This window comes from Engraulis encrasicolus, chromosome 18 (genome assembly GCF_034702125.1).
Source record: "Engraulis encrasicolus isolate BLACKSEA-1 chromosome 18, IST_EnEncr_1.0, whole genome shotgun sequence".
Lineage (NCBI taxonomy): Eukaryota > Metazoa > Chordata > Actinopteri > Clupeiformes > Engraulidae > Engraulis > Engraulis encrasicolus.
In genome coordinates this window covers 28,090,167-28,116,822 of record NC_085874.1, presented here as the reverse complement: position 1 = coordinate 28,116,822, position 26,656 = coordinate 28,090,167, and the positions used below count along the sequence as shown (strand labels likewise).

At 43.5% G+C, this 26,656-nt stretch overlaps 1 protein-coding gene across 1 annotated transcript; it reads left to right on the top strand.

Moving 5' to 3' along the window:
* The first annotated feature begins 6,997 nt into the window (after window positions 1-6,997).
* rpain (RPA interacting protein) lies at window positions 6,998-17,650 on the top strand. Its single transcript, XM_063223380.1, has 7 exons — window positions 6,998-7,192; window positions 7,536-7,715; window positions 7,811-7,883; window positions 12,217-12,331; window positions 12,823-12,886; window positions 13,748-13,891; window positions 16,985-17,650. The coding sequence occupies exons 1-7, from the start codon at window positions 7,127-7,129 to the stop codon at window positions 17,012-17,014; spliced, it is 672 nt and encodes a 223-aa protein (XP_063079450.1). The 5' UTR covers window positions 6,998-7,126; the 3' UTR covers window positions 17,015-17,650.
* Window positions 17,651-26,656: the final 9,006 nt, after the last annotated feature.

Genomic DNA, 26,656 nt, shown 5'->3' with positions numbered 1-26,656 from the left:
ATGACTTACTTAGCCTATATGAGAAAATACAATATACAACCACTTTGCTTACCTTCCTCTCCCATCATTTGTACCATGGGGAAAGGGTTGACTGTTTATATGGAACATGTTTATATAGTGTATATAGAACAAAAATATTAAATCTGGACATTGAGACAGTGTGCTGTATACACAGATCAGTGAGTCATGTGGGAAGGAATAGTACGGACTTGCCAAGAGCTGGACTTAAAACCACCTGGGCATTTTTGTCTTAAACTGGCCCCTCACACATACAAGCAGTTTTCATACACTGTAAAAAAAAAGAGAACATCTTAGCAAGCTTATTATTAATTGAAGTGAAAATAATACTTTTGAACAACAACTTTTTGACCATTTAGAGTTGTTATAAGACATTTGCCAGTGGGGCAAGTCATTTTTTCTCAATCAGATTTCTTTTACTTGTTACAAGCACAAATACTTCTTGTAACAAGTTAAGAAATCTGACCTAGAAAACATTAGGCCTACTTGCCCCACTGGCAAATGTCTTGAAACAAGTCTAAATAGTCTAAAAGTTCTAGTTCAAAAGTACTTATTAGCTGATTTTTTCTTTTAACTTAAATCAAGATTGGCTAGATTTTTCTACTTGAAAATAGAAAAATAAGCTGGCTCAGATTTACATTTTTTTGCAGTCTACTATTTCCTACTTGACTCAGTCCATTGTCTATTCTGACGATGGACCATTGGGCCGCCCCCTGCATGCAAACAGTGGGTCAATCCCTAAGACAAAATAAAGCATAACAAAAAATAAATAAATAGCACTGCAAAAAAAAGTAATAGCACTGCAGCCTGGACACTGTTGGCCCACCAGCAAAATGCCCTATGCCAGATTATCAGTCCAGCCCTCAACCATCAGTCCAACTCTTCTCAAGACCGTACATCATTTGTATTAGGTTCATTGTGTGTATCTGTTTAACTTAAACACCTTAGGTTTTCTTTTTGCCTTAAGACGTTAAAGTTTTTATCTTTTACTTGACATGTTTCGACGGTGTTACTTCCGTCTTCATCAGAGGGTCACTGTGATATGTGATGTTGATGAGTGACGTGCTTTAAAATCAGATGATGTTATTGTGGAGGTGTGACCTCCCTGCCAATCATGACAGGTTGGCCACACCTCCTGCTGTTAGTACATCCCGGACAAAATAGACCAACAAAACAAATGCAATGTCATATATGAGATTCCGTGCCGGTCATGCAACAAAACATATATTAGGGAGACAGGAAGGACATTCAACACAAGAAAAAACTAGACTGCCTGTGCAGTCGCCTTCGACTGCTTAAGGTATATCCCCGAAACGCAACGCTTCCAGTCCCCCATCATTCCTACCACTCCCGTCCACCTTTTCATAAACGTATATTATAAATACAAAATATTAAAGAAATATATTTAATATATATACATAGATCAATGACATGCATAGGCTTAAAACCAAATGACTATTGTGAAAATGAAGAAAAAAAATGGGGCAAATGGTAACACTGTTTTAATGGTTTACAGTGAATATACCACATTAGGTACAGTGTTATAACCAGTGCAACAACATTTAATGCCATGTAATACCAGTGTAACACCATGTACCAATCTTGTACTTACATCATGTATTTGTGTGTAAGTGGTATTACAGGAATTGCATATTGTTACACTGGTATTACACTGTTGTTACATGGTATTAAATACATTATGCTGGTTATTACACTGTACCTAATGTGGTAGATCCACTGAAAGGGTGAACCTTTAAAATAAAGTGTTACAGGGCAAATCAATCCACTCAGTCAGAAGTTATGTGCCAAATGAAAATTCCGCCATTTTGAAATTATTGGCCTCCAAAATCTAATCAGTTCATGAATCTACCCTAGAACATTGAAACACCAAATCTGGGACAAATCCATCCAACTGGTCAGAAGTTATGGGCCAAACCAAAATTCAGCCATCTTGAATTCAGCCATCTTGAAAGTGTTGGCCTCCAAACTCGAATAAGTTCATGAACCTACCCTAGAGCATTAACACATCAAATCTGGGAGAAATCCATCCACCCAGTCAGAAGTTATGGGCCAGACAAAAAAATCGGCCATCTTGAATTCAGCCATCTTGAAAGTGTTGACCTCCAAACTCGAATCAGTTCATGAACCTGCCCTAGAGCATGAACACACCAAATCTGGGAGAAATCCATCCACCCAGTCAGAAGTTATGGGCCAGACAAAAAATCGGCCATCTTGAATTTAGCCATCTTGAAAGTGTTGACCTCCAAACTCGAATCAGTTCATGAACGTACCCTAGAGCATGAACACACCAAATCTGGGAGAAATCCATCCACCCGGTCAGAAGTTATGGGCCAGACAAAAATTCGGCCATCTTGAATTCAGCCATCTTGAAAGTGTTGACCTCCAAACTCGAATCAGTTCATGAACCTGCCCTAGAGCATTAACACACCAAATCTGGGAGAAATCCATCCACCCGGTCAGAAGTTATGGGCCACACAAAAATTCGGCCATCTTGAATTCAGCCATCTTGAAAGTGTTGACCTCCAAACTCGAATCAGTTCATGAACCTGCCCTAGAGCATTAACACACCAAATCTGGGACAAATCCAAACATCCGTTCAAAAGTTATCGCGTTAACACGAAAAACGTGACGCGGCGGCGGCGGCGGCGGACGCGGCGGCGGCGGCGGCGGTGCACGCAAAACCATTACATCCCCGACGCTCCGCGTTTCGGGGATATAATGAGCATAAAAAAGAGTGTGAAAAAGAAACATAACAAAGACATACAAGAGCAATAAAGGAGAAAGCCACACAGGAGATCCTTACATCAGCAATAACTGACCACTGTAGGAGGGAAAATCATATCATGGACTGGGACAAGGCAGAAGTCATACAGCAAGAGAACAACATACCACCACTGGATTAAGGAGTCTATGGAGATCAGAAAGCGTAGCCCAAGTACCATGAACAGGGATGAGGGGGCATACATGCTCTCACACACCTGCAGGGGCGGAGCACTGGTATTGGAACAGGGGGGGGCGGAAGATGTGTCAAAGGTGTTAGGCCCACGAAATATCGTACAATGGATGTTTGGCAATCGAAAGCCACTGGCAGGGGGCCCCCCAAAGTGGTGAGGCCGGGGGTTCCTGGCCCCTATGCACCCCCCCACCCCCCTGCTCCGCCCCTGCACACCTGGATCACCATCCTAAGAGGTCAACTCTAACAGCAGGAGGTGTGACCAACCTGTCATTATTGGCAGGGAGGTCACACCTCCACAACAACATCAGCTGATTTTAAAGCACGTCACTCATCAACATCACAGTGACCCTCTGATGAAGACGGAAGTAACACCGTCGAAACATGTCAGGTAAAAGATAAAAACTTTTACATGTCTTAAGGCAAAAGAAAACCTAAAGTGTTTATCTTACATCATTTGCGGCAAGTAGATTTACATGAAGACGTGTAGCCAGTCGTTCACAAATCTGTTGCGCGTAGCCTAGGCTACTCTGTGATGTGTGATGTAGCCTAGACCACATTCAGTAGAGGATGGGAGAATTAAACAAAACACAACATGAGTCATCCCTATCTAGACAGAGATTACAACTTCAAGGCAGCATAAATGGTGTAGCTATAAGAACATGTGTTTGTAGAGTACTTTTAATGAAGGCTTGTTTTACAGTAAGAGAAATGCATGCAGACACAGGTTTAAATCAGGACATGTCCTGATGTGGGCTCTTTGCCATGTTACTAAAAGTCCCATCTCGTCACATGATCCGGTTCAGATCTGATCATGCAGTTGTAGACTCAGTTGCTGTCTGGGTCACATCAGTGCATACCGGCAATGGCATAATACACGTTTAATCCCTGCTTCGGGAAATTGTTGCAGACAGAGCACTAGTCCTCAAGTCCACTATGCCTGTGATTGAGAGAGAAGTAAGGTTTCTGAAAGGGTTTTTTTTGTATGTCCACATACAGGAAAGGGGATTAATAAAACCAGTTTCACTGATTTGCATCCAGCTCCTTTGTGTGATTCCTTCTCCCTCTTGAATCTCTCCTTTGGAATTGTGCACTGAGCACTTGAGCAAAACTTTCTAGGAAAGACAAAGGCGTAGCCGCCAAATCTACCTTCACGAAAACAGACAAACAAATGGGGACGGGGTAACTGACAAAGGCACCCCTACCCCTGCAGGGATAATAATATTATTTTAATAATATTTTACAGTGTCCTTCTTGTGGAAGCTGAACCGTAACAGCATGACTGTACAGTCATTGCCATTCTCATTTTTTGCCATGAAGACACATCTCAACAAATGTTTACATGTTGAAATATTAGACTACCAATGTCAAATATTAAACATCTTTCTGTACGCAGAGCCAGCTATGTTCTCACTCAGTCTGGTTATTGTGTCTAAAACTAAATACGGCCATGAATGGAATTCCCCGATTTTCTCCTTTTTTTCCTCATCATTTAGTCTTTTTCATCTTTTGATGCCTTATCAATGTTCCCCGGCAGCAAAGGGAGAAGTTCAACTTTTGACCTCCCTGTGGCGTGACAAAACCAAACCACTTCTTCTTGTTTTGCGCCTGTGGGAGCGGAGGGAAAGCAGTAAAAATGTTTTCAACCACTGCGTCAAGTGCAATTATGGAGATAAAACATAATAAGCGCTTTAGCTGGCCACTAAACGCTTTGTGAAGTCCTTACAAATTATATGTATTTTTTGTGTGAATACTGGGTTGGTCTGTTAAACATGTAATAGGCCTACTAAACATGCTTGGGTACCACAGGGGCCCTGTGCTCTTCTCTTTGACTTCAACACGGAAAGAGGGGAGCAAGCCTCATTCTGCTTTTTGCAAATCCAAGCTCTGTATATGCGAATGGAAACATAATACTGTTCCTAACCACATCCAACCTACCCACAGAATGACCAAGTTTAAGGAGCTGAGCAAAGGTCACATGGTCCTGTCAGATGTCACCAAGAGGAACAGCTATGCTGGGGCTCTAGGGCTGGACGGGCCATCTAGCATAGGCATTTCCTGGTGGGCCCTGTAACTTAGCCAGGCTGCGCCCTCCTAGTGACGCAACACCTTCGGCGGCGAAGGATCGAATCTCGATTGCAAGTCTATGATAATCAGGCAACTGTAATTTTGAGGGCCCCTCTTTTCATTTTTTCATTAAAAAAATGTTTTATTTACATTTCCGAAAATAGGGGCCCACAAGGGTACAGGGTGCAGGGCCCACCGGTGAGTCAGTTCTGTGCCTCTAATTATGAGGAGCCCCTTCACGCCAAAAGTGCCCAGGCACTATTTTCTTCCCCAGGCCATCCCTGGGGCACTACGTCTCACAGCAGTTCGGAGAGGAGAACCTCAACACATACTCCATCCTCTCCAGTTGGTGGGCCAAGGTCAGATCTTACACACCCATCAGAACCAGCAGAAGTAACCCATTGCCCCACTCCCTATCATAATAATCCACCATTCAATAGTAAAGTGAAAGCAGAAAGGTAGCAAAAAAAGTGGAGTGAGAGGATTGCTGATTGCCCGCAGAGGAGAAAGGTGATCGATGGGGGGAAAGATTGTGTGTGAGAAAACAACTTGTGAGTGACATCATTTACAACTGACTGAAAAGGCTGAAGCTGAGGAGAGGATGTGAAAGAGAGAGGTGAAAATGTAAAAAAAAAACGGAAAAAAAACTGTGTTCTCGCTTTTTAGGTGTGACTGATGACAGTTTTTCTTTCAAGTGTGTGTGTGTGTGTGTGTGTGTGTGTGTGTGTGTGTGTGAGAGAGAGAGAGAGAGAAAGAGTGAGAGAGAGAGAGAGAAAGGGAGAGTGTCTGTCAGCTTACATAAATACACAAATACAAAACATACACAAAGACCTAATACACATTATTGCACAGTGCAGTTAACATATAGCACACACTTGAGTATGGCAATCAGCCTTACAACAGTTCACATACACACATTTCTCTCTCTCTCTCTCTCTCTCTCTCTCTCTCTCTCTCTCTCTCTCTCTCTCTCTCTCTTTCTCTCTCTCTCTCTCTCACTCTCTCTCTCTCTCTCTCTTTCTCTCTCTCTCTCTCTCTCTCTCTCTCCCTCTCTCTCTCTCTCTCTCTCACACACACACACACACACACACACACACACACACACACACACACACACACACACACACACACACACACACACACACACACACACACACACACACAGGTTAAAGTCCTGGTAGGGTAGCGTGTTGCACGCACACGCACATAGGCGCGCTGGCTCACACACATTATCACATCACACACACACATTACATGTGTGCATGTGTAAGATGTGATAACGTGTGTGTGTGTGTGTGTGTGTGTGTGTGTGTGTGTGTGTGTGTGTGTGTGTGTGTGTGTGTGTGTGTGTGTGTGTGTGTGTGTGTGTGTGTGTGTGTGTGTGCAGACGGAGTGGTATCATGTTCCCTCTGTAATAACCGCAAGAGCAAAGACTCACTCACATTCACACTGGACTGCTGCCAAATGACATCATCTCTGCAGTGCACGCACACTCCGACACGCACACGCACACGCACGCACGCACGCACGTACGCACGCACGCACGCACACACACACATACACACACACACACACACACACACACACACACACACACACACACACACACACACACACACGCACATACACACACACACACACACACACACACACACACACACACACACACACACACACACACACACACACACACACACACACACACACAGGATTGCATGCTCACGCAGATGATTTCACAGAAGCTCTATCATATAAATACGGCATATTGTATTTTTTTATAACACACAAAAGTTTTTCTCATCACATCCATGAGATGTTTTGCCTTGCAGTTTTATCACATTTTCCGTGGAGCTGCGCCTTCTGTTCAAGCCAGTAAAAGGCTCGAGCACGCAAAGAACTACATTTCCCAGTCGCCACTCTTGAAAACTTCCGGTTCGTCAAAAGGTTAAAAAACGCTGCTTTGCTGGGCAGACAGTTCATGAAGAGGTTAGCGTGTGGTTTGTTTTGAAACGGACTAACAGGCGTTTGGCACTTTATCAATCACTTCAGGACACCTTTTGAAATTATATGGAAGCTCTAAAGCATCGGTCACGTTATGGAAATCCCATCCCATGGAAGGAAACGTACAGGAAGGTAAATACCTGCTCCTTTTGGTCAGCCAAACAATGCTAACCGGTGTAAGACCTAGCAGTGGAAACTAGAGAAAAGTCAATGCTGTAGACTTTTTTGTTTTCTTCCCAACTTGACAGCGCACTGCTAAACTCAGCTGCTCATTTCGTAATTAGCCCCGTACACCTTCAAACGAAACGACACGATTTGTTCCTATTTTGTTTTAAATATTTTAGGGAGAGACCGAGTTTCCAAAACAGTTCTCATAATTCTGTCACACCAAAAGTCAATAGCGCTATAGGCCTACAGAATACTCTACGAAAGTTAGTAATGATGTTGTTTGTTTGTATTTCCTACAATCCTGCAGCGCTGCTTTGAAAGGCTAAAAAGCAGTAGATCCCGGCTGCTGGAGAGGTACCGACAGGCGGGAGAAAATGATGGCGGTCGGCAGAGCTCCATGGTGGAGGAGATCATGCAGGAGGAGTGGAGTGCCTTGCGGTCGTCTGACATGGGACAGGCGACGCCCTGGAGTAACATTGGCATAGACGTAAGTATGCAAAGGACAGCAAGCATCCATATAAACCTACCATCTGACTGGCAATGACCTGATGTATTATACACTGACATTCTTTTTGCATGTAGTTGTTTGGTGCCGTACAGCAAGAAGATGAGCTTGCAGTCCTTCAAGAAATTCAACAAGAACTTTTAGCCGAAGGTTGGTGCGCACATTCTGACAGCTGGCCAAGCATTGGTCTTTCACCACATGCATTCAGAATTCATTCTGGGCTGAATATGTTGCACAAGTCCAAAATCAATTTGTGTGCCTCAAACATCATTGTTAGACCATGGTGTATGTCTTGACTGCAGATGGCTGCATCCGTTACTACAAGGTGAATGAGGCCCTTGTGCCATTCATTCGTTTCACCTGACTATTTAGTAGAGATGTACAGGATCCAAGATCCGGTTCCGGATCCGGCAGGATAATAGGGTTTTTCAGACTATCCGGATCCGGCAGGATCTTAAGCAGTGGATCCGGTTGTGAATAATTTCACATTATCACTTTAACAATTTCACTGTATTACCTTATCAAATTTACCTGAAAGAACACACAGGAAACGGAGGTAGCATTTAAAATCTGCGAGCAGATTTTATTGTTTAACGGCCGGAGTAGTTATTGCGTGGAGACATGAAGTCTTCCACTCAATAAGTCCTGAAGTAAGTACAGAAAACAATCCTATTTAAACATCCCCCAACCCCACAGTCCATGACGTCATCTTTCCTATCATGAATATGTAAAACTATAGAATAGTGACATATATGGTCTCGTCTCCCCCTGTCTCCGTGGGCACTTAGTGGCGTCTGGTCTGTGATTGATAGCTTCCATAGCCTAAACAAAGTTCAGCAAAGTGGTCTGGGACAGACTGGGAGGGGAGAGATGTCTCTGAGACGTCACATAAATCAATGAGCAAGGGAGAGGGAGAGAGCGAGAATAACAAGATACCAAAGTATAACCAATAAACTCCTAACGAAAGGTTACCCTTTTATCACATTGCATATTTTCAATAATACATGTATAAATTTATTAACACCGGTATCCGGCAGTTACCTAAAAATCAGGATCTGGGGCATCTCTACTTTTTACGTAGCCTAGGCTTTTCAGTCAGTCTTTCACAACCCCAATCTCTGCATGGAGTGAAAGCCCTTTGGAAGCGGCCGTTGAAGGCAGTTGGGCAATAAGCCAATGAGTCTTAAAAATAGTTTGCGCCAACGTAATTAAAAGGGCCCACGTGTGCGAGTTGGCTATGTGTTTCAACCCTTTCGTAGGATCCGGTTCCGGATCCGGCAGGATCTTAAGCAGTGGATCCAGTATCCGGCAGGATCCTAAAAATCAGGATCCGGTGCATCTCTACTATTTAGATAATGGTTCCCAACCAGGGGTACGTTTACCACTACGCAGGAGGTATGTGGAAAAAGTGTAATTGGGATGGAGGAAGAGCTATAGGGTATGAGTTGGAGGGTAGCCTACTAATGGCATGACAAAATAGGTGGGTAGTAGTGATGCGCGGGCCGGCCCGAACCCAGCGGGGCCTTCGGGTTAGCCTGCGGGGCGGGTGGGTCGGGCCGTTATGTTCTTAAGAATCCACGGGTTGCGGTCGGGTCGGGTCAGATCACAGACAGTCGTCATAATTATACTAATTACACTGTTAACATCAGCGCACATCCGAGACAGTAGAATGCCAATTGACGGCGTATGCACATGTGCTTGCTCTCTCCCCCTGCGCACAGAACCAGAATGCAAGCAAGCAGCCAATGTGGAGCTCTCGCTCTCCTGATTTTAGTTCCCGCGCATCACTATAGCGTGGACTCACGTGAAGCTCTCGCTCTCTCGCGCCCCGCTCTCGACTCAAAGAGAAGCAAGCCGTCTAAATATTTTAGCTTAATGGTGATGGACATTGATTGTTGAACATTAGGCTATTTAAGCAGTTGAAATAAAAAAGCACACTGACAACAACCGAACCACAGGACTTAATCTATTATTTTATATCATGGCATTCTCCAAAGACTATGGCTATTTAATCCGTTTTGCTTTCTCTGTCCTTTATGAATGCGCTTGGGTTCAGCCCCCGAAGGCTGTTGTGTTCTGCTCCTATAGCGAGACGGTAACTTTCCCAAGGTGAAGTGTTCCAGCCTTGCGAGTAACGCGCATTTTCCCCATCGCGGGCTTAACGTTATGATGCATATCTGGCGAGGTAAACCTTACGAATATGCCCTGCTTTTAAGTTTGCTCCAACCCAGGATGTTTCCATAGGCTATGGCCTGATATGCACCACAACTCAACGCGCTTCAAATGCATGTGAAGCTCGCGCCTCTCAGTCTGCGTATCGGTAACATTCTTTGCATTGACCACCATCGGTTGAGTTTTAGAATCAATACAAAAAAACACGTTTATAGCCTACATGGTTTTGTCATCCAGCATATCGAAAATAGGCGAGTGGCTACTTCATCCTCAAATCATAGGCTATTAGCAGAGAACTGTTGGTCTTGCATTCATCAAAGGAGCTCTACTGAGCGGTTGCCTACTTCAGATGCTGGTGAATGGTTCGAAAGGAAAATAATTTATGTTCATGTCTGTTCATGACAGTCTTGCAAAGAGACAACCGACTATGTCGAATAATTGGTCAAGGCGCGAGATGAGGAATACTTCAGGGCTATTGGAAAAAAACTTGAATAGCCTATTTGTATCCCCGAGTGTTAAAAGCAGGAGAGCCTGGACGTTGTAACCTCGGCTGTTGAGGTAGGCTATTCGCTTTCGCTATCGTTGTCACTTTTGCATGTAGCCTTCTAAAATGCATTTTATCTCCAAGTGTTTATTTAATAACAATTGGCTATACAGCAATTCTGTGAAAGTAGTCATCTTTCCATGGGAATAGCAAAGTCCAGCACGCACGCACGCTTATTTCTCTCCTTCCATTGACAATCCACAAGCTCCAACAAGGGGAGGGAAAAAACAGCGCTGTCCATGCGCTTCCTAACAGGTGGCGACCCCACCACGTCTCACAGCCATGAGCACACAGACAACACGGCCGGCACCCCACATCATAGTAAATTCATATGGCACGCACAGAGCTTAGGTGTCTGATGTGGCAACGAAAAATGGAGTTAAAACCACAATCGTCAGATGGATGTGCTGCGGTCAAGATGCTAGACTAACTTTATTGATCCAAGAGGGAAATAAAGGGTGAATGGCTGCCACACGCAGCTGGCAGTCTAGGACATTACGCATCCCCTCGGCGCCGCCGCAGACATTTAATTTATGTTTATTTAATATGCCCATAGGCTATATCGAAATACACATTTATTTAGGCCTATTAAACAAAAACAAAAAATAAGCGGGGCGGGTCGGGTCGGGTTAAAAATCATTGTGTAATATTTCGGGCCGGGTTGGGTTGGGTTGGCTGCGTGATGGGTTGGGTTGGGGCGGGCTGTAAATATCAACGGCCCGCGCACCACTAGTGGGTACGCAACACCAAAATAGGTTGGGGAAACACTGATGGAAATCATAGTATTGTGAAATCATTGTGTTATGTCTGTAGTACAAGGGTTGGACAATGAAACTGAAACACCTGTCATTTTGGTATGGGACGTTTCATGGATAAATGGGACCACCCTGGTGACCAGTCTTTAAATGATAACTTCTGCCCATTTCAATATGCTGTGGTATTGCTCACGCTACCCTTGACTTGTCAGTACATTTTTCGACTCAGCCCTTTCTGAGATCTGAGCTATTCCATGGGGGCAGACTTTGTTTACATTAAAAACCTTCTTAACATGGGTCTACTCCAAATATTATCCCAAAAGGTATAGATGTTTGCTAGTTGTCTGCTGATGTTGCATAACCTTTTGGATGTTATTGGGAATAAATGGAGATGTTTTTTTTTATTATTTAATGTACAAAACAACAAACGCTTGTCCCCATCTCGGAAAAGGCTGAGAAAAAAAAAATATTCTCAGGTACTGACAAGTCCAGGGTAGTGTGAGCATTACAACTGCATGTCGAAATTGGCAGAAGTTATCCTTTAACCGTGCAAGAGGATGCTGGCTGAAAGGGATGTTTGACTGACCGGCCGTGTATATTGATCCTGTGAAACTGCCGATGGACAGTTCTGGTGGAAATAGAGTTCAGGTGCACATTTTAATTCTACCTTGATTTGGTCAGCTGTGTTTTTATGTTTTTTGGATACAGTCCGGGTTAGCACTCAAACATTCCTTTCAGACAGCATCCTCTTGCATCCACAGTTAATCTTGTTGGGTGTGGTTCATCCTTCTTGGTGGTATGCAGAAAATACATTGGCTCTTGTCTTGATACATCACAAAGACTTGCTGTCACACATGCAGGTACCAATGGGTACCATCAACACATGCAGGTACCAATGGTTGAAGACTGGTCACCAGGGTGGTCCGATTTATCCATGAAACTTCCCATACTAAAATTGACAGGTGTTTCAGTTCCATTGTTCAACCCCTGTACATGTCCTACTCCCCATCAGAACTTGCCATTCTGGAGAACTACCACAAGAACTTGCAGTTCGAGGAGCAGTCTCTGAATGCCTTGGTAGAGGGCATGGAGAGCAGTGGCTTCGTCATATGTCCGGTCTGCTTTGCGTGAGTACCCTTTTGGAAACAATACAATCAAGAAACATAAGCCTTTCCATTTATATCCAGTCTGGAGACGCTTGAAATGGATATGCTGACATCGATTCGTATATCAAGTGCTATTTAAACTCTTAACGTCAGTACCCAATATGTGGTTCCAGACCGCTTTTTTCCACGAGGTAAATATTCCAGGCAATTGAGAAGAGATTGGGTGATATTGAAGTCATTAATCTGTAGGTTCAAGGGGGCAAGGTGATCCCTTGGACTGAATGACGCACACGCCCACACAGAAAGACAAGGTTATTTCTGAAATGCTGTGCAAGATCTTGTGTATGAGCATGGGAGGGTATGGATATTGTGTGTGTGACTGTCTGTCTGTCTGTCTGTCTGTCTGAAGAGGTGTGTGTGTGTGCGCGTTTGCTCATATCCCTGTCTCGTCATTTATTTCTTCTGTCCAAGGACAGTTATCAACTCTTAAGAGTTTCTGTTTTCCATTTCAGAAACAATCTAACGGTGACCAGCCATTTCATCTCCTGCACGTGTGGCTTGTTCGTCAACACGCTGGTATGACCCTCTACGTATTTACTGATTGATTGCATGACAGTCTAGAGTTGGATTACGACCTGACGGGGAGAATTTGTGCCGTAAAGCAAACATTTCAATTATCTATGAGCTGTTGATTAAAAATGTCATATGAAGCTTGGTTGCATGTTACGAAATGGACCTTCTGATGGTAGAGTAGAGTAACTTTATTGATCCCAGAGGGGAAATTCAGGTGTCAAGTAGCTTACCTAAATGCACATAATGCTCACATGGACATTTCAAGACACGTATAACACAGGTAATAGTCAGGGAGGGGAAAAATAAAAACTAAACAGAAAATAAAAAGGCAATTGTGCAAAACCATATTCTCTGAGTTAGTGTACACAAATGTGCAAAAAACATAATAGACAAGATCATGACCAGAAATGAATGTTAACAGATAAATCTATGATCAAGTATTGTGATGTAGAAGAAAGAGAAAAAAGACGTATTACTCAGTAATCAGGGTCGAACATACATTCTGGTAAAGTGCATGAAGACGATGGGTTTAAATTATCATGAAGCAGGCAGTGTCATATGTAGATGGTGTCATCATTTGTCAATAATGTAGATAACTTTGATAACTGGAAATTATGCATACACTAGGAAAGTCTCACTCTCTCTTTCACACACTTTCACTTGCTCTTTCTCATACTCTATCTCTTTATTTTTCTGGATGTTTCTTTGGGCTTTTTTGCTGATTTGAGTCCTGTTGTCAATGTGTCTTCGTGTCTGTCTGTCTTCGTGTCTATCCGTCTATCCGTCTATCCGTCTGTCTGTCTGTCTTCGTGTCTGTCTGTCTGTCCTGATCCCTGATCCCTGGCGTGGCTTGGCGCGGTGCAGGGTCGTGAGGTGAGTGCGGAGGTGCTGCGGGGGCTCCTGGAGCAGCAGGTGTCCCAGCACGGGGACTCGGAGTGCCCCCACTGCCTCGTCTTCTCCATGGTGGCCAACATGGACGGCTCCTCCAGCCTGGTGGCCAGCTGCGCGGTCAGTCACCCACACACTTCACACTGCAAGCATTACACTAAACCAGTGTTTCCCAACCTTTTTTGTCTTGTGTACCCCCAAGCCTTTTTGTTGTGCCATGAGTACCCCCTAAGTCAAGTTCTATATAGATTTTTCCATCCCAATGTAACTAAGCTCCAAATATTTGTTAAAATTTCATTTTTCCAAGTACCCCCTGCAGTGTGCTCACGTACCCCTAGTGGTACACGTACCCCTAGTGGTACACGTACCCCTGGTTGGGAAACACTGCACTAAACTATGCTACATTGCACGCTGGATGCAGTTCTTTTTCCCCTTTACAACGCGTTTCGCCTAGTGTGTCTTCAGAAAAAAGAACGGTATCCGATGAGCCGTGTTGAATGAACTACTCCTACTACTACTATATATTGAACTACTATTGGGGTCATTCCACGCCAAATCAACAAGAGCCTGCGCACATATGCCAATGAGGTGGAAATTAAAAATGAAAACATCACGTAAGACAAGTCTCATTAGCATTTTTAAAAAGAAGACTTCATGGAGAATGAAGAAAAAAATAAAATAAAAATCTATGGACAATCCCACAAGGGGTTCTGGTGCTCTGAAAATGACACCCAAAATGATTTGTCAGACTTGTGAGGTCTTCTGGTCAAACACTGATGGGGTTTCCTTTCTATTTATAGATTTTTATGGGAGTGTTTCTACTTGTATCTACATGGGGGGAAAATCATGAGGCTATGTTGGGCACAAATATGTCTTCTGAAGGCCTAAACAGAGCACAGCCAAAAACAATTAGTACAATACAGTACAATTTGTATCATCTTTGAGGGAATGCTATGACGATGCAGGATCATACAGACCAAAACTGACAGTTTTGCAACAAACAATTCCTATCTATGTACCAGCATGCCAAATATGAGCTTCCTACATGGTTTAGTTCTTGAGCTACGGGCTTGTGAACTTTGACAAAAAAAAGAGTGTGAACAAAATGGGCACCCCCCTCCCCCAGTGAAATTGGCTGTAACATGGAGAGTATACATCTTACATTCAAATATATGTACAGTGTTTCTCTTAAGTACCATGGGTACACTCAGTAATATTTTCAGAATTTTTTGAGACCTAAGCGTGCGGGCTCTTGTTGATTTGGCGTGGAATGACCCATTGATCAAGTTTCCCTGCCTTACACCTGCACCTGGACCACTGATGGGTTGTGCACAAGGACTTCCATGTACTTTGTACACTACATTGCACTTGAGTAATGCTTTTATCTACAGTCAGGGGTCATTAACACAATATTACACTACACCTAGCTCATGCTTTTATAGTGAGTGAGGGCCAAGTTTACATTACTTGTGTAGCGAAGGGGAGCAGAGTTGCCCAGCTGGGACCCGAACCCAGACCTTCTGGAGTAGTAAACTGGGGCTCGTTGGCGTGACAGTCAGAACACACCCCAGGGTTCTAGCTAGCGCAAAAGTGCGTGGCGGCCCGTTATGCTAGAATTTTGGACCGTGACGCTTATTTTGGACCGTTACGCTTATTTTTCAATACAGCGTAACGGCATTTTGTCTGTATTAAGTAGGCTACAGCCAGATCATTTCCACATCGTCCTTCTGCCAAACCTGACACATATCATACTCACTCTATTTAAATGACAATATAGCACTCTACTACTACTACTAGGCTACTACTATTATTATTACCCTGCACCCACAACCCTAGTGATGGTCACTACATCACACTTGGCTGATGCCTTTATTCAAAGTCAGGGGGGGTTAGTACTTTACATTACATTACTGTACATTGAGCTGACTCCTTTAGCCAAAGTGAGGTGTGATTTTTCTTTACATTACATTACACATAGCTGACATTTTTATCCAAAATGACTGCAGTGCAGTGTATTGGATTAGATGTCTTGCTCAAGGATGAAGGGGTAGGGAGATTTGCACACATTCTTCTTGCTCTGTAGGGTGAGGTTCGATTTGTGTTTGCTGTGAAATTGTAGCATGGCAGTGCAGGTGGTGGTATCTGACACGGTTATTAGAAGGCAGAAACCCCTTCCTCTCAACGATCTCACTTCATTGACACGTCTTCAGAAGAGTAGGAGTATGCACATCCCACCTCTCGGAGGCCAGGTGCAGGACAAAGGCGCATCTTATAGTGGAAAAAGTAGAAGTCCGCACACTGTAGCTCAGACATGCCTGATGAAGAAAGACCCTGTTGGGTCGAAACGCTGTATGACCAGAAAAAATGTCAAAAGTGGAGCTTCAGTGTGCTACTTTTTCCACTTCATTGATATGCTAACAATGTCAAAGGCTCAGCACAATCATGTGCTTCAGGCCTGGTCGGATGAGATTTTATAGCAGTTTGTTTACTATATTCTGAACTCAAGATTGACGTCTCTGATGTGTTTTCAGGCCAACAGACAGAAACGTGCCAGGTCCAACACCTAAAACCGGACTGAAAATCAGGGCAGAACTGTAGTTCCATACTGCTGATTAGACATAGCGAGACCAGAAACAAAAGCACAGATAGATTTGTTGGTAAAAAGGAAACCCCTTGCCTTTTTCTCTGCAATTGCTTCTGCAAGGCATCTGCACACTGTAGTGTAGGACTATTAAAATGGGGAAGAGATGGACATGTAAAAATGGCAGAGTCTCATCAGCTGTTGCAAATGTTGAGGTTTCATCATATCAGTGTGGGCAACATGAGTACATGGGTTCTAAATGTGTGTTTTCTCCTGACTGCGCGAAACTACCTAACCTATTATTGTTGGAAACCGCTGTCGGTCAAAAAGTTAGCTCACATGGTTGGCTGCCAGCGTCTTGCCCCTCCTCACAACACCGTATTGATAAACAAAAGAACCCCATCTATAATGTTCACCGAACAGTGAAGCAGCTAGCTAGCACCTATCGTCTTCACTCAATTCAGAATTCTGTGTGAGAGCGTGACGGTGTGAGCTCAGCTGTGTATGAGTGAGAAAGAAAGCGTGCGCAAGAGAAAGGTGTTGGTGTGAAAATTCACAGATTGCACAAGATGTTATCTCTCCTTCTCTGTACTGATTCTCGGTCTTCTCTCTCCCTCTCTGTTTCTCTGCAGGGCTGTGACTACCTGTTTGTTGTACTCTGAACACGTCCACTGAACATGGCTGCATTTTGAAGGGCTGTCTGTGTTTTTAAAGCTATTCACATTTTGGTGAAAATAAATGCAATGTCCTGTTGCATAGAAATTCAGTGCAATGTAGACAACAGAACCTAAGCGATACATGCAGCAGGGATTGGGATGCAGTTTCAGGGGAGGTGTATTCCATAAACCATGGAACCATGGAACCATATTCCAACCAAAATGTCCTTGCTCTCCCACGTATGGTAGGCCAACAGTGTTAAATCTACTAATAGAAGAGCACATGGCTTTTTTTGCCCGAAGAATGATGCTGTAAAATCATTTCATTGAGCTGTTTACCGTGGGTTCTCCCTTGGTTTCAGTACTGTCAGGGGTCGTGGTGTTGGACCCTGGGGCATGTGTAGGGTTGATTCTTTCAATCGACCTGCTGTGTGTAATTTTGCCATTTGAATGTCTGTGCCAAACAGTGTAAACTTCAGATTAATCTTTCGTATGGATGAGAATCGGCTACATCATTGATGCCTACATCATGTCAGTTACATCATTGGTGCAAACACTTGTTTTTGAAGAATATTATCATGTCCATCTGTTATTTATTTGTAGGTACTTTTAAAGATATAATAAAGGCTTTATTTTGATTAATTTGGAGTGTTTGTATGTTTTTTTCTCTCTCCATGGCCTACACCCGCAGCTAAGGTTCTATGTTTTGCCATTCGGTGTGTAACTTGTGGTTTAGTGATAATGATGTAGTGTAGTGGAAAGTGCGCACATCCAGCAAAAAAGCATCAGCAGGTGCCAGATCAAAAAACTGTCACATGTAGGAGCGGGAAAGGATCTGCACACTGCTTGCAAAAGACTTAATTTATTGGGAGCAACGTTTCGATCATTCTCTTAGTGATAATGATTGCCTGGATAAGGTTTAGGGTTGGGAAAATTCTGGGAATTTTAAACGGTGGGAACTTTCTGTGGGAATACTCAGGAATTAACCGGAATGAAGTTGGAATTATCAAAGTTGAAGGATATACATCAATTTCGTAGGTAGAAAAACCTATTTGCAAGTTAAGTCTCACGGCTTATCATGCTATTGTGATAACTGTGCAATGTGCTAGTACTATACCTTATAGGAAAACCAGATATGGTGAAATCTAAGTAACTGTCCAGTAGTTACATGTCTGTTAATTCCCATTTCCATAGTTTCTATGGAAATGGGAAATTTCCAAAATTCCCGTACCAAGTTTCCCATGAAGTTTTGATGGACGTTTTCCACCCCTTTGCATTGCAACCCCACTAATAAGGTTACATCCATACTGTTCCGTTTCTCAGAACGTAACCTTGTGTAAGATGGTTTACCTCTGCATGGACTTGACATATTTTACACCTAGTACTTTGAACACAAACCAGGATATCCCCCTGCACTTCAGGCCTATATTGAAATTAGCCACCTTCACGACAGACCCCATAAATGGCCCTCTAGACATCCTTAACTGCATTAATGTCCTGGGTTTTTAACGAAATCCCATTCTTAGAATCCAGTAACAACCTAATTAGCTGATCTCAATTAACTTCCTTGGTCTACGTCTAGCAATGCCTCGCAACAGTCTTGGAAGTTAATAGGGTAAGAGTAGGTAGGCCTACATTTACTACTTATTCATTGTCTTTTGCATAGCCATTGTAGCCAGCCAGATTTTGTCTGTGTCTGTCCAACTTCTACTGACTGGTCCCACTACATTTCCAGTAAATGGAGTAGCACTAGTCATGTATGTGCATGGAGCCTGTGTGTGCTTTTGAACTGTATGCTATTGGCATTTACATATGAACCCTACCACAATAATGTTCAGCAATAACTTCTGCCAATTTCAACATGCAGTTGTAATTAGGGCTGGGTAAAATAATCGAGTTAATCGATCGAATCGAATCGAAATTCACATAATCGATTCACAGGGCACAAAATCGATTTTTTTGGTTCTTTTTCTTTTTGTTTAATTTAGGTCTATGGAAAATACCCAGTAGGTATTAGTCAATTAGGCCTAGGCCTACTTATTACAAATTAGCAATCTGTTAACACTGTCAAACCACAGCCCTTTGACATTTTTATATAAAAATAGGCAACAGCATCTTTTGGGGGAAATCCTGGCACCAAGAAGGGAAAGGATTGAATCCATACGGAATTAATCGAATCGAATCAAATTGAATTGTGATTAATCGATTCAAAGCCCAAAGAATCGAAATCGAATCGATACAGGAACATGGCTGCGATACCCAGCCCTAGTTGTAATGCTCACACTACCCTGGACTTGTCAGTACTTGAATATTTTTTATTTTTCTTCAGCCTTTTCCGAGATCCTGGTCATTGTAATGGGGGCAGAAGTTGTTTACATTTAAAAAAAACATCTTTATTTATTCCCAATAACATCCAAAAGGTTATGCAACATCAGCAGACAACTAGCAAACAGCGATACAACCTTGATATAATATTTGGATTAGGACTATGTTAAGAAAGTTTGGTAACGCTTTATAATAATGGATGCAAAAAAGCATTATAAAGACTTAGTAAATAATTAACTATTGATGAACAAAACATTAACAAATGTTTGTAAATGACTAGGAAATGTTAACAAATGTTTGTAAATGACTAGGAAATGTTATGTTAATATCTTCTATTTATCAAACATTTACAAGTTGCTTGTAAATGAAGAAAATACTCTGTTATAAGGTATGTGAAATCTTGTATAGGCCTATATTATTTGTAGATATTTTATAAAGCATTAATAAAACATAGTTAATGATAAAAACATTTGTTCATATTTCGTTCATTATTAGTACATTATTTACTTTCACTAAGTTTTCACTAAGCAGACATTATTATAAAGTGTTACAGAAAGGTTTAATGTAAATAAAGTCTGCCCCCATTAGAATAGCTCAGATCTCGGAAAGGGCTGAGCCGAAAAATGCAGCATCACCAGGTACTGACAAGTCAAGGGTAGCGTGAGCAATACAACAGCATATTGAAATTGTCAGAAGAGAAGCCGCCGCCGGTCACATTACGTGTCATTCTACCCCAAGAGTAGACTAAAGAATGTGAAACGCAAGAACTGCTCTGTATAGTGCCAGTTGTGTCCACAACAATCACCTGATTCTACAAGAAAAGACCAGTTAAGCTAGTGCAGGGGTTCCTAAACTTTACCATGACAAGGACAAGCCAAGGACCCCCAAACATTGGCCGTGCAACACTATTTTTCTCTGTTCGGTACATGGTTTCACAACTCGATGCAGTTGGTGCATTCCTAAATCCATTCAAGTACTACAGAAAGCATAGTACATAAACATTGGAAGAAAATGATTCCATAGTTAAACTTATTTTTGGTTTATTTTGACTTACCGGTACTTAAGTTTTTCAATTTATTAAGCTATTCTTTTTAGTTTGCTATATATATCCTGCCAGCCTGCCACGGCCCCTCTAGCTTCCCCTCGCGGCCCCCCAGGGGTCCCTGGCCCCCACTTTGAAAACCACTGAGCTAGTGCGACACCCACCAGCTCCCAATGTTTAAGCAGTCTCAAAAGTGAAATGGTGTGCAATCTGTGTGTCAGCAATGTTTGTGTTTGTATAGAGAAGGAGAGGGAGTCTTTACTTTTCACCATGTTGAAGAGACATTATCAATAATACTTTATTATTTCATTTTAACATACGGCAACCTCAGGAAGATCCCTCTGTTGGATCGAAATGTTGCCGTATGTTAAAATGATTATAAGTGGTTATAAAGCTTCTGCCTAATGTAATGTAAAAATGAAATAAAGTATTTTTGGAGTTGATACCCAGTGTGCGGACCGCTTCATCACACTACTTACCACTTTGTGTCTGGCACCTGGATTAATGCTTGTGGATGTGCGCACCCTACTTCCAAACAAGAGACTTTATCAGACATGATTGATTCTGTATCAAGACAGATGGGGTCAGCCCTATGTTCCCACGGCCCATTGGTCCCACAGCCCAATGGTCCCACAACTTATTCCTGCTGCTCCATGTTCCCACATTTTTGAGAAATTATTAAAATATAGGTCCATACTGTGGTCCACAACATGTTCCCACATTTCCGTGTAAACTAAGAGAACGTGCCTTTCTCCCCGCCATGGAACATAGGGCCTAAATTCGAATAAATTCTTAGAAATGTTGGAACATTGAGCAGCAGAAAATATGCTGTGGGACCAATGGGCCTGAAATTAATATTAAAAGTCGTAGTGATGTGGGACCAATGGGCTATGGGAAGGAACATAGACAAGCTCCCAGACAGACTTAGCATCACCGACGTGTGTGCGTGTGTGTGCAAGCGCACATGCAGGTGAAGGGGCAGGTGTGTGTGTGTGTGCGTGTGCGTGTGCGTGTGTGTGTGTACACATATCAGCTTTAAATGTGGGCTTCTGTCAACTGTGGTGACATTGAGATCCTTCTTTGTGTATGCAAGCGAGCCAGTGTCCCACACAGTACACACAATCCTAGTGATTACACAGCCATTATGTCTTCTCACACAACACCCGCACCCAACACCAAACTCAGCTGACCTTACTGGTATTTACATTACCTCAGTCAGCCCTTATCTCTGCACACAGCCCATAAAACCCCTGGCACAAATAGTTATGTAATTGTCAATCTTTTTAAAAATTGTATTACTAGGGCAACTTTCTTGAGAGGAAATGTGTCAGTGACTGAAATCATAAAATGATGTTAATGAAATGATTGCAATTTTGGGCTAGGGACCCTTTTTTCACACTGTTAAACTTTGTTCATCGCATGGAATTGAAAGTCAATTAGCGTGCAAATAAATAAATTATTCATTCATAAAAAGTGGCGACAGAGTCGCACTGTGTCGAGATGTAGGCCTACTAGATCAGTGGTTCTTAACCTTTTTTCTCAACGCACCCCTGTACCAGTCCCGAAGACAAGCCGTGCACCCCCCAAAACAAACTTCCACACGTGTATGTGCACTAAAAATGATTTAAGTGATTAATTACAATGATTCTTGCTTGAGACATTGATCATTACCTTAATGACTTAAAATGGGGACCAACCATGTTTTAGTTTGGTCTTAATTTGGCCTGATTATAATGTTTTCAAGCATAATTTTGGTCACAACCTCAACACAAACCAAATTCTGCGCACCCCCTGAAATCTCTGGCGCACCCCCTGGGGGTACCCGCACCCCAGGTTAAGAACCACTGTACTAGATAACCGGCTGTGGAAAATAGGCATTAGGAGCGAGTATGTCTACATCAGAGTTGTGCACTTGAGTGTTCTGATTGCATTGGTGTATACCAGTGTTTCTCAAACTTTTCCTGCCATTCCTTCCTTCAGAGGAAGGGTATCTGTCTGCGCCCCCCCTCGAGCAAAATGGTTACGAGAATACAAATAAATAGGCCTAAGTAAAGTTTATTAAAGCCTAATATACATATATATAGCCTACCTATGATGTTATCTAAGTATTAGTGAATAAATGAATGAATATATTGTGAATGTAAAGTGAATGTGTTGACTTAATGGCAAAGCAGAATGACTTCACGCGCCCCCCCTCCAATACCTCCGCGCCCCTCTAAGGGGGCTTCCGCCCCACTTTGAGAAACACTGGTGTATACCCAGGGCTGACCTGGGCCCCATACAATGGCTGGGGCATTTTTGTGTCCATCTATCTACATATTGGGCCAATTCTTAAGAAAATACAAAAAAAAAACCAACAGCATTGCCGTTGAAAACTTTTGATCCCACTGGGTAATGCCCTGTATACCTGATTCCCAGTCCATGCCTGTATGTAACACATACTGTAGACATACACTTAGGAGGGACTGTTTGTTATTCGTCACCGGAGGAAAATAGGGGAGGGTCATGCCATTTCTTTCTTTGTTGAGGGGAGGGTCAACCAACCCTCTTTTGTAAAAGAAAAAAAAACAGTCTAGGGCAGGCCTGTGTGTGCCGACAGGAGGGGGGGGGGCAAAGGGGACAGTTGTCCCGAGGAGAGAGGGGGCCCATAGTTGGTTCCTCATGACATTGTATGTGTTGGGTTGGGGGGCCCTTTCAGACGACTTTGTCCTGGGCCCAGCCAAAGCTGTCATCGTGTACATACAGTATAGCATGTTGCATACAGACACACAGTTATGTCATGTGCTCATTTGTCATCTGAGTCAGACAGCCAGGCAGGCAGGTAGGATAGGATAGGATTAAAACCGTACAGCTTGACAGATTGGCTGTGCTTACAGTCTTTTCTGTTTTCTATTTGTTTTGGACATGAAGAGATAACAAGTTGTTCTGTAAGGTGACCCTCAGGGTATCGTGTCACGCGTCTCGCTCTCTGGTATTCCCCAGCTCTGTCAACATATAAAGAGAACACACCCAAGCTTAAAAACACGCACACACACACGCACACACACACACACACACACACACACACACACACACACACACACACACACACACACACACACACACACACACACACACACACACACACACACACACCAGTTTAAACATGCGCACGCACGCACGCACGCACGCACACACACACACACACACACACACACACACACACACACTCACACACACACACAGACACACACACACACACACACACACACACACACACACACACACACACACACACACACACCAGTTTAAACATGCGCACGCACACACACACACACACACACACACACACACACACACACACACACACACACACACACACACCAGTTTAAACATGCGCGCACACACACACACACACACACACACACACATACACACACACACACACACACACACACACACACACACACACACACACACACACACACACACACACACACACACACACACACACACACACACACAGAAACTCAGCCAGCAGGTATTGGCTTGACAGCAGCTTGTCTGAAGAAGTTATGCAACACACTCTGTTGTTGACCTTTCAGCTGGAAAAAAAAGCTGTCCTGGATTTCTCATTGAGGAGGTGTGTCAGTGTGTTTGTGTGCGTGTGTGTCAGAGAGAGAGAGAGAGAGAAAGACAGAGAGGGGGGGAGAAAGAAAGAGGAGGGGGGGAGAGAGAGAGGAGAAATAGAGAGAGGAGAAAGAGAGGGGGGGGGTGTATGTGTGTGAGAGAGATCGTGCGTGAGTGTATTCCAGGCATCACGGGAGAGCCTATGGGAGTTGTGTGTCCAGGGGTGATATTGGATCTGCGCCGTACACGCACACACACACACACACACACACACACACACACACACACACACACACACACACACACACACACACACACACACACACACACACACACACACACACACACACACACACACACACACACACACACACACCACAAAACATGTACACACACAGCCAGGCCCACTGACAACTTTGTCTTGGCCCGGGACAGAGTTATCTAGGAGCTTCCGCCCACCCAATGCATACAATGGAATGAGGATCCAACTTTGGGCCCCCTCTCTCCGTGGGCCCAGGACAACTGACAACACACCCGCCCCCCCCCATCCCCCCGGCGACTTCCCTGCTTAAAGCTGTCTGATGCGTCTCTCCTGAGGCACACAGATCACTTGACAACAGGAGTCCCACTGGCAGACTGCCAAGGTGTGCGTTTGCGCAATAAGCGCCTGAAACCTGTACCTTACCACTTCTCATGGGCCGGTTTATATTCCTCTTGACACTCACTTGCACACACCCCAGCCTAACACAGTTCATATTATGCACGCATGCACGCACGCACACAAGCTTAAAAACACGCACACACACACGCACACACACACACACACACACACACACACACACACACACACACACACACACACACACACACACACACACACACACACACACACACACACACACACACACACACACCTACACACACACACACACACAGTAGGTGTGGGAACATATCCCCGCATGCACATGTGAACACCATGTTCACTTACTAATCTACTGACACATATCCACAAACAGCTTGTGCTTGTGCTGTTCCAAAGTGTACTTCTTGCAATCATCCTGTTTCGCAAACACCTGCCACCTGCTTCTGAACTAGGAACCGGGTAAGGCAGAGACACTAATGCCTCTTTTCCACTGCCGGTTTTGCCGGTAGGCCTACAGCACGACACAGCGTGACTCGGCCGCCTCTTTTTGCGTTTTGATTGGGCACGACACAGCTCAATTGAAGAGCAAAAAGTGGCGGACGAGTCGAGCTGTAGGCCTACCAGAAAACTGGCAGTAGAAAAGTGGAACAGTGTGTGTGTGTATCACCGCAACATCACTTAAAAATAGAGATGTACAGGATCCAAGATCCGGTTCCGGATCCGGCAGGATAATAGGGTTTTTCAGACTATCCGGATCCGGCGGGATCTTAAGCAGTGGATCCGGTATCCGGCAGTTACCTAAAAATCAGGATCTGGGGCATCTCTACTTTTTACGTAGCCTAGGCTTTTCAGTCAGTCTTTCACAACCCCAATCGCTGCATGGAGTAAAAGCCCTTTGGAAGCGGCCGTTGAAGGCAGTATGGCAGTAAGCCAATGAGTCTTAAAAATAGTTTGCGCCAACGTAATAAAAAGGGCCCACGTGTGCGAGTTGGCTATGTGTTTCAACCCTTTCGTAGGATCCGGTATCCGGTTCCGGATCTGGCAGGATCTTAAGCAGTGGATCAGGTATCTGGCAGGATCCTAAAAATCAGGATCCGGTGCATCTCTACTTAAAAATCAATCTCATGATCAAATTATGAGTATTATTATAATCCTATTCATGGCAGGAATTAGTTAGCCTGGGCGAATAGCCGACTGTTGACTCCGTCAATCAGTCTGGCAAAAGCCTTGAGGAATCCGTATCCGTGGACGATGGGAGATGGTCTGATCTTACTCCATAATTTAAATGAATTGAAGTTCCAAACTCAAATATACAAAAACCCATATTGTGCTTTATTAGCATGCCTGTTACGTTATAGCGTCGCAAAAGCATACAAATAACAAAACGAAAGTGTGAATATAGTTACCTTAACCAATCAGTAACGGAGCTCGCGGGGGAGTTCTACGTCACCACTCTCAACTGTTTGCTGATTGGCGAAACACTGAGAGAACCGAGCTCGAGGCTTTTGCCAGACGATGTGCGGAGCCAAAATCTTTTGGGTGGAGTACAGAGGATGGCGTCGCGAGGCTAGGAATTAGTAGTGGCAGCACTAGTACTACTACAGTAGACAGATATTGTAATAAAGGACACGTAGTGCCTGTAACACAGGACATGTTAGTACCTGTAGCTATTAACACCAGCAGCAGTAGTTGTATCGTTGTTGTTTTGCCAGTTATGCAATTGGGTCATTGACATCTCTCAGCAACCGATGTCAAGGTCGTGCGACCACAACTAACATATTGTATTCATTTTTTTTTAGTTTTTTAGTTTTTACTGGACTGTCTAAAAAGCATGTTCATTGCTTGTACATTAATAACAAATGACCAATTCAGTCATTTCATTAACAGTGGCATTAGGACAACTGCAGTTGTCTGCAATGTTGTAGAACCCCCCTCACCGGGCTTAATGTTGAAAATAATGCAGTTGACCTTTAACTGGTTGCACCACCTGACGTCAAGCAAGTCAATGAGCCAACTGCATCAGTAATTC

Excerpts from the sequence above, each read along its gene's own strand:
- rpain (XM_063223380.1), top strand. The coding sequence starts at position 7,127 with ATGGAAGCTCTAAAGCATCGGTCACGTTATGGAAATCCCATCCCATGG. Across the intron at positions 7,193-7,535 it reads GGAAGGAAACGTACAGGAAG|CGCTGCTTTGAAAGGCTAAA; the intron begins GTAAATACCTGC and ends ACAATCCTGCAG. Across the intron at positions 13,892-16,984 it reads GCCTGGTGGCCAGCTGCGCG|GGCTGTGACTACCTGTTTGT; the intron begins GTCAGTCACCCA and ends GTTTCTCTGCAG.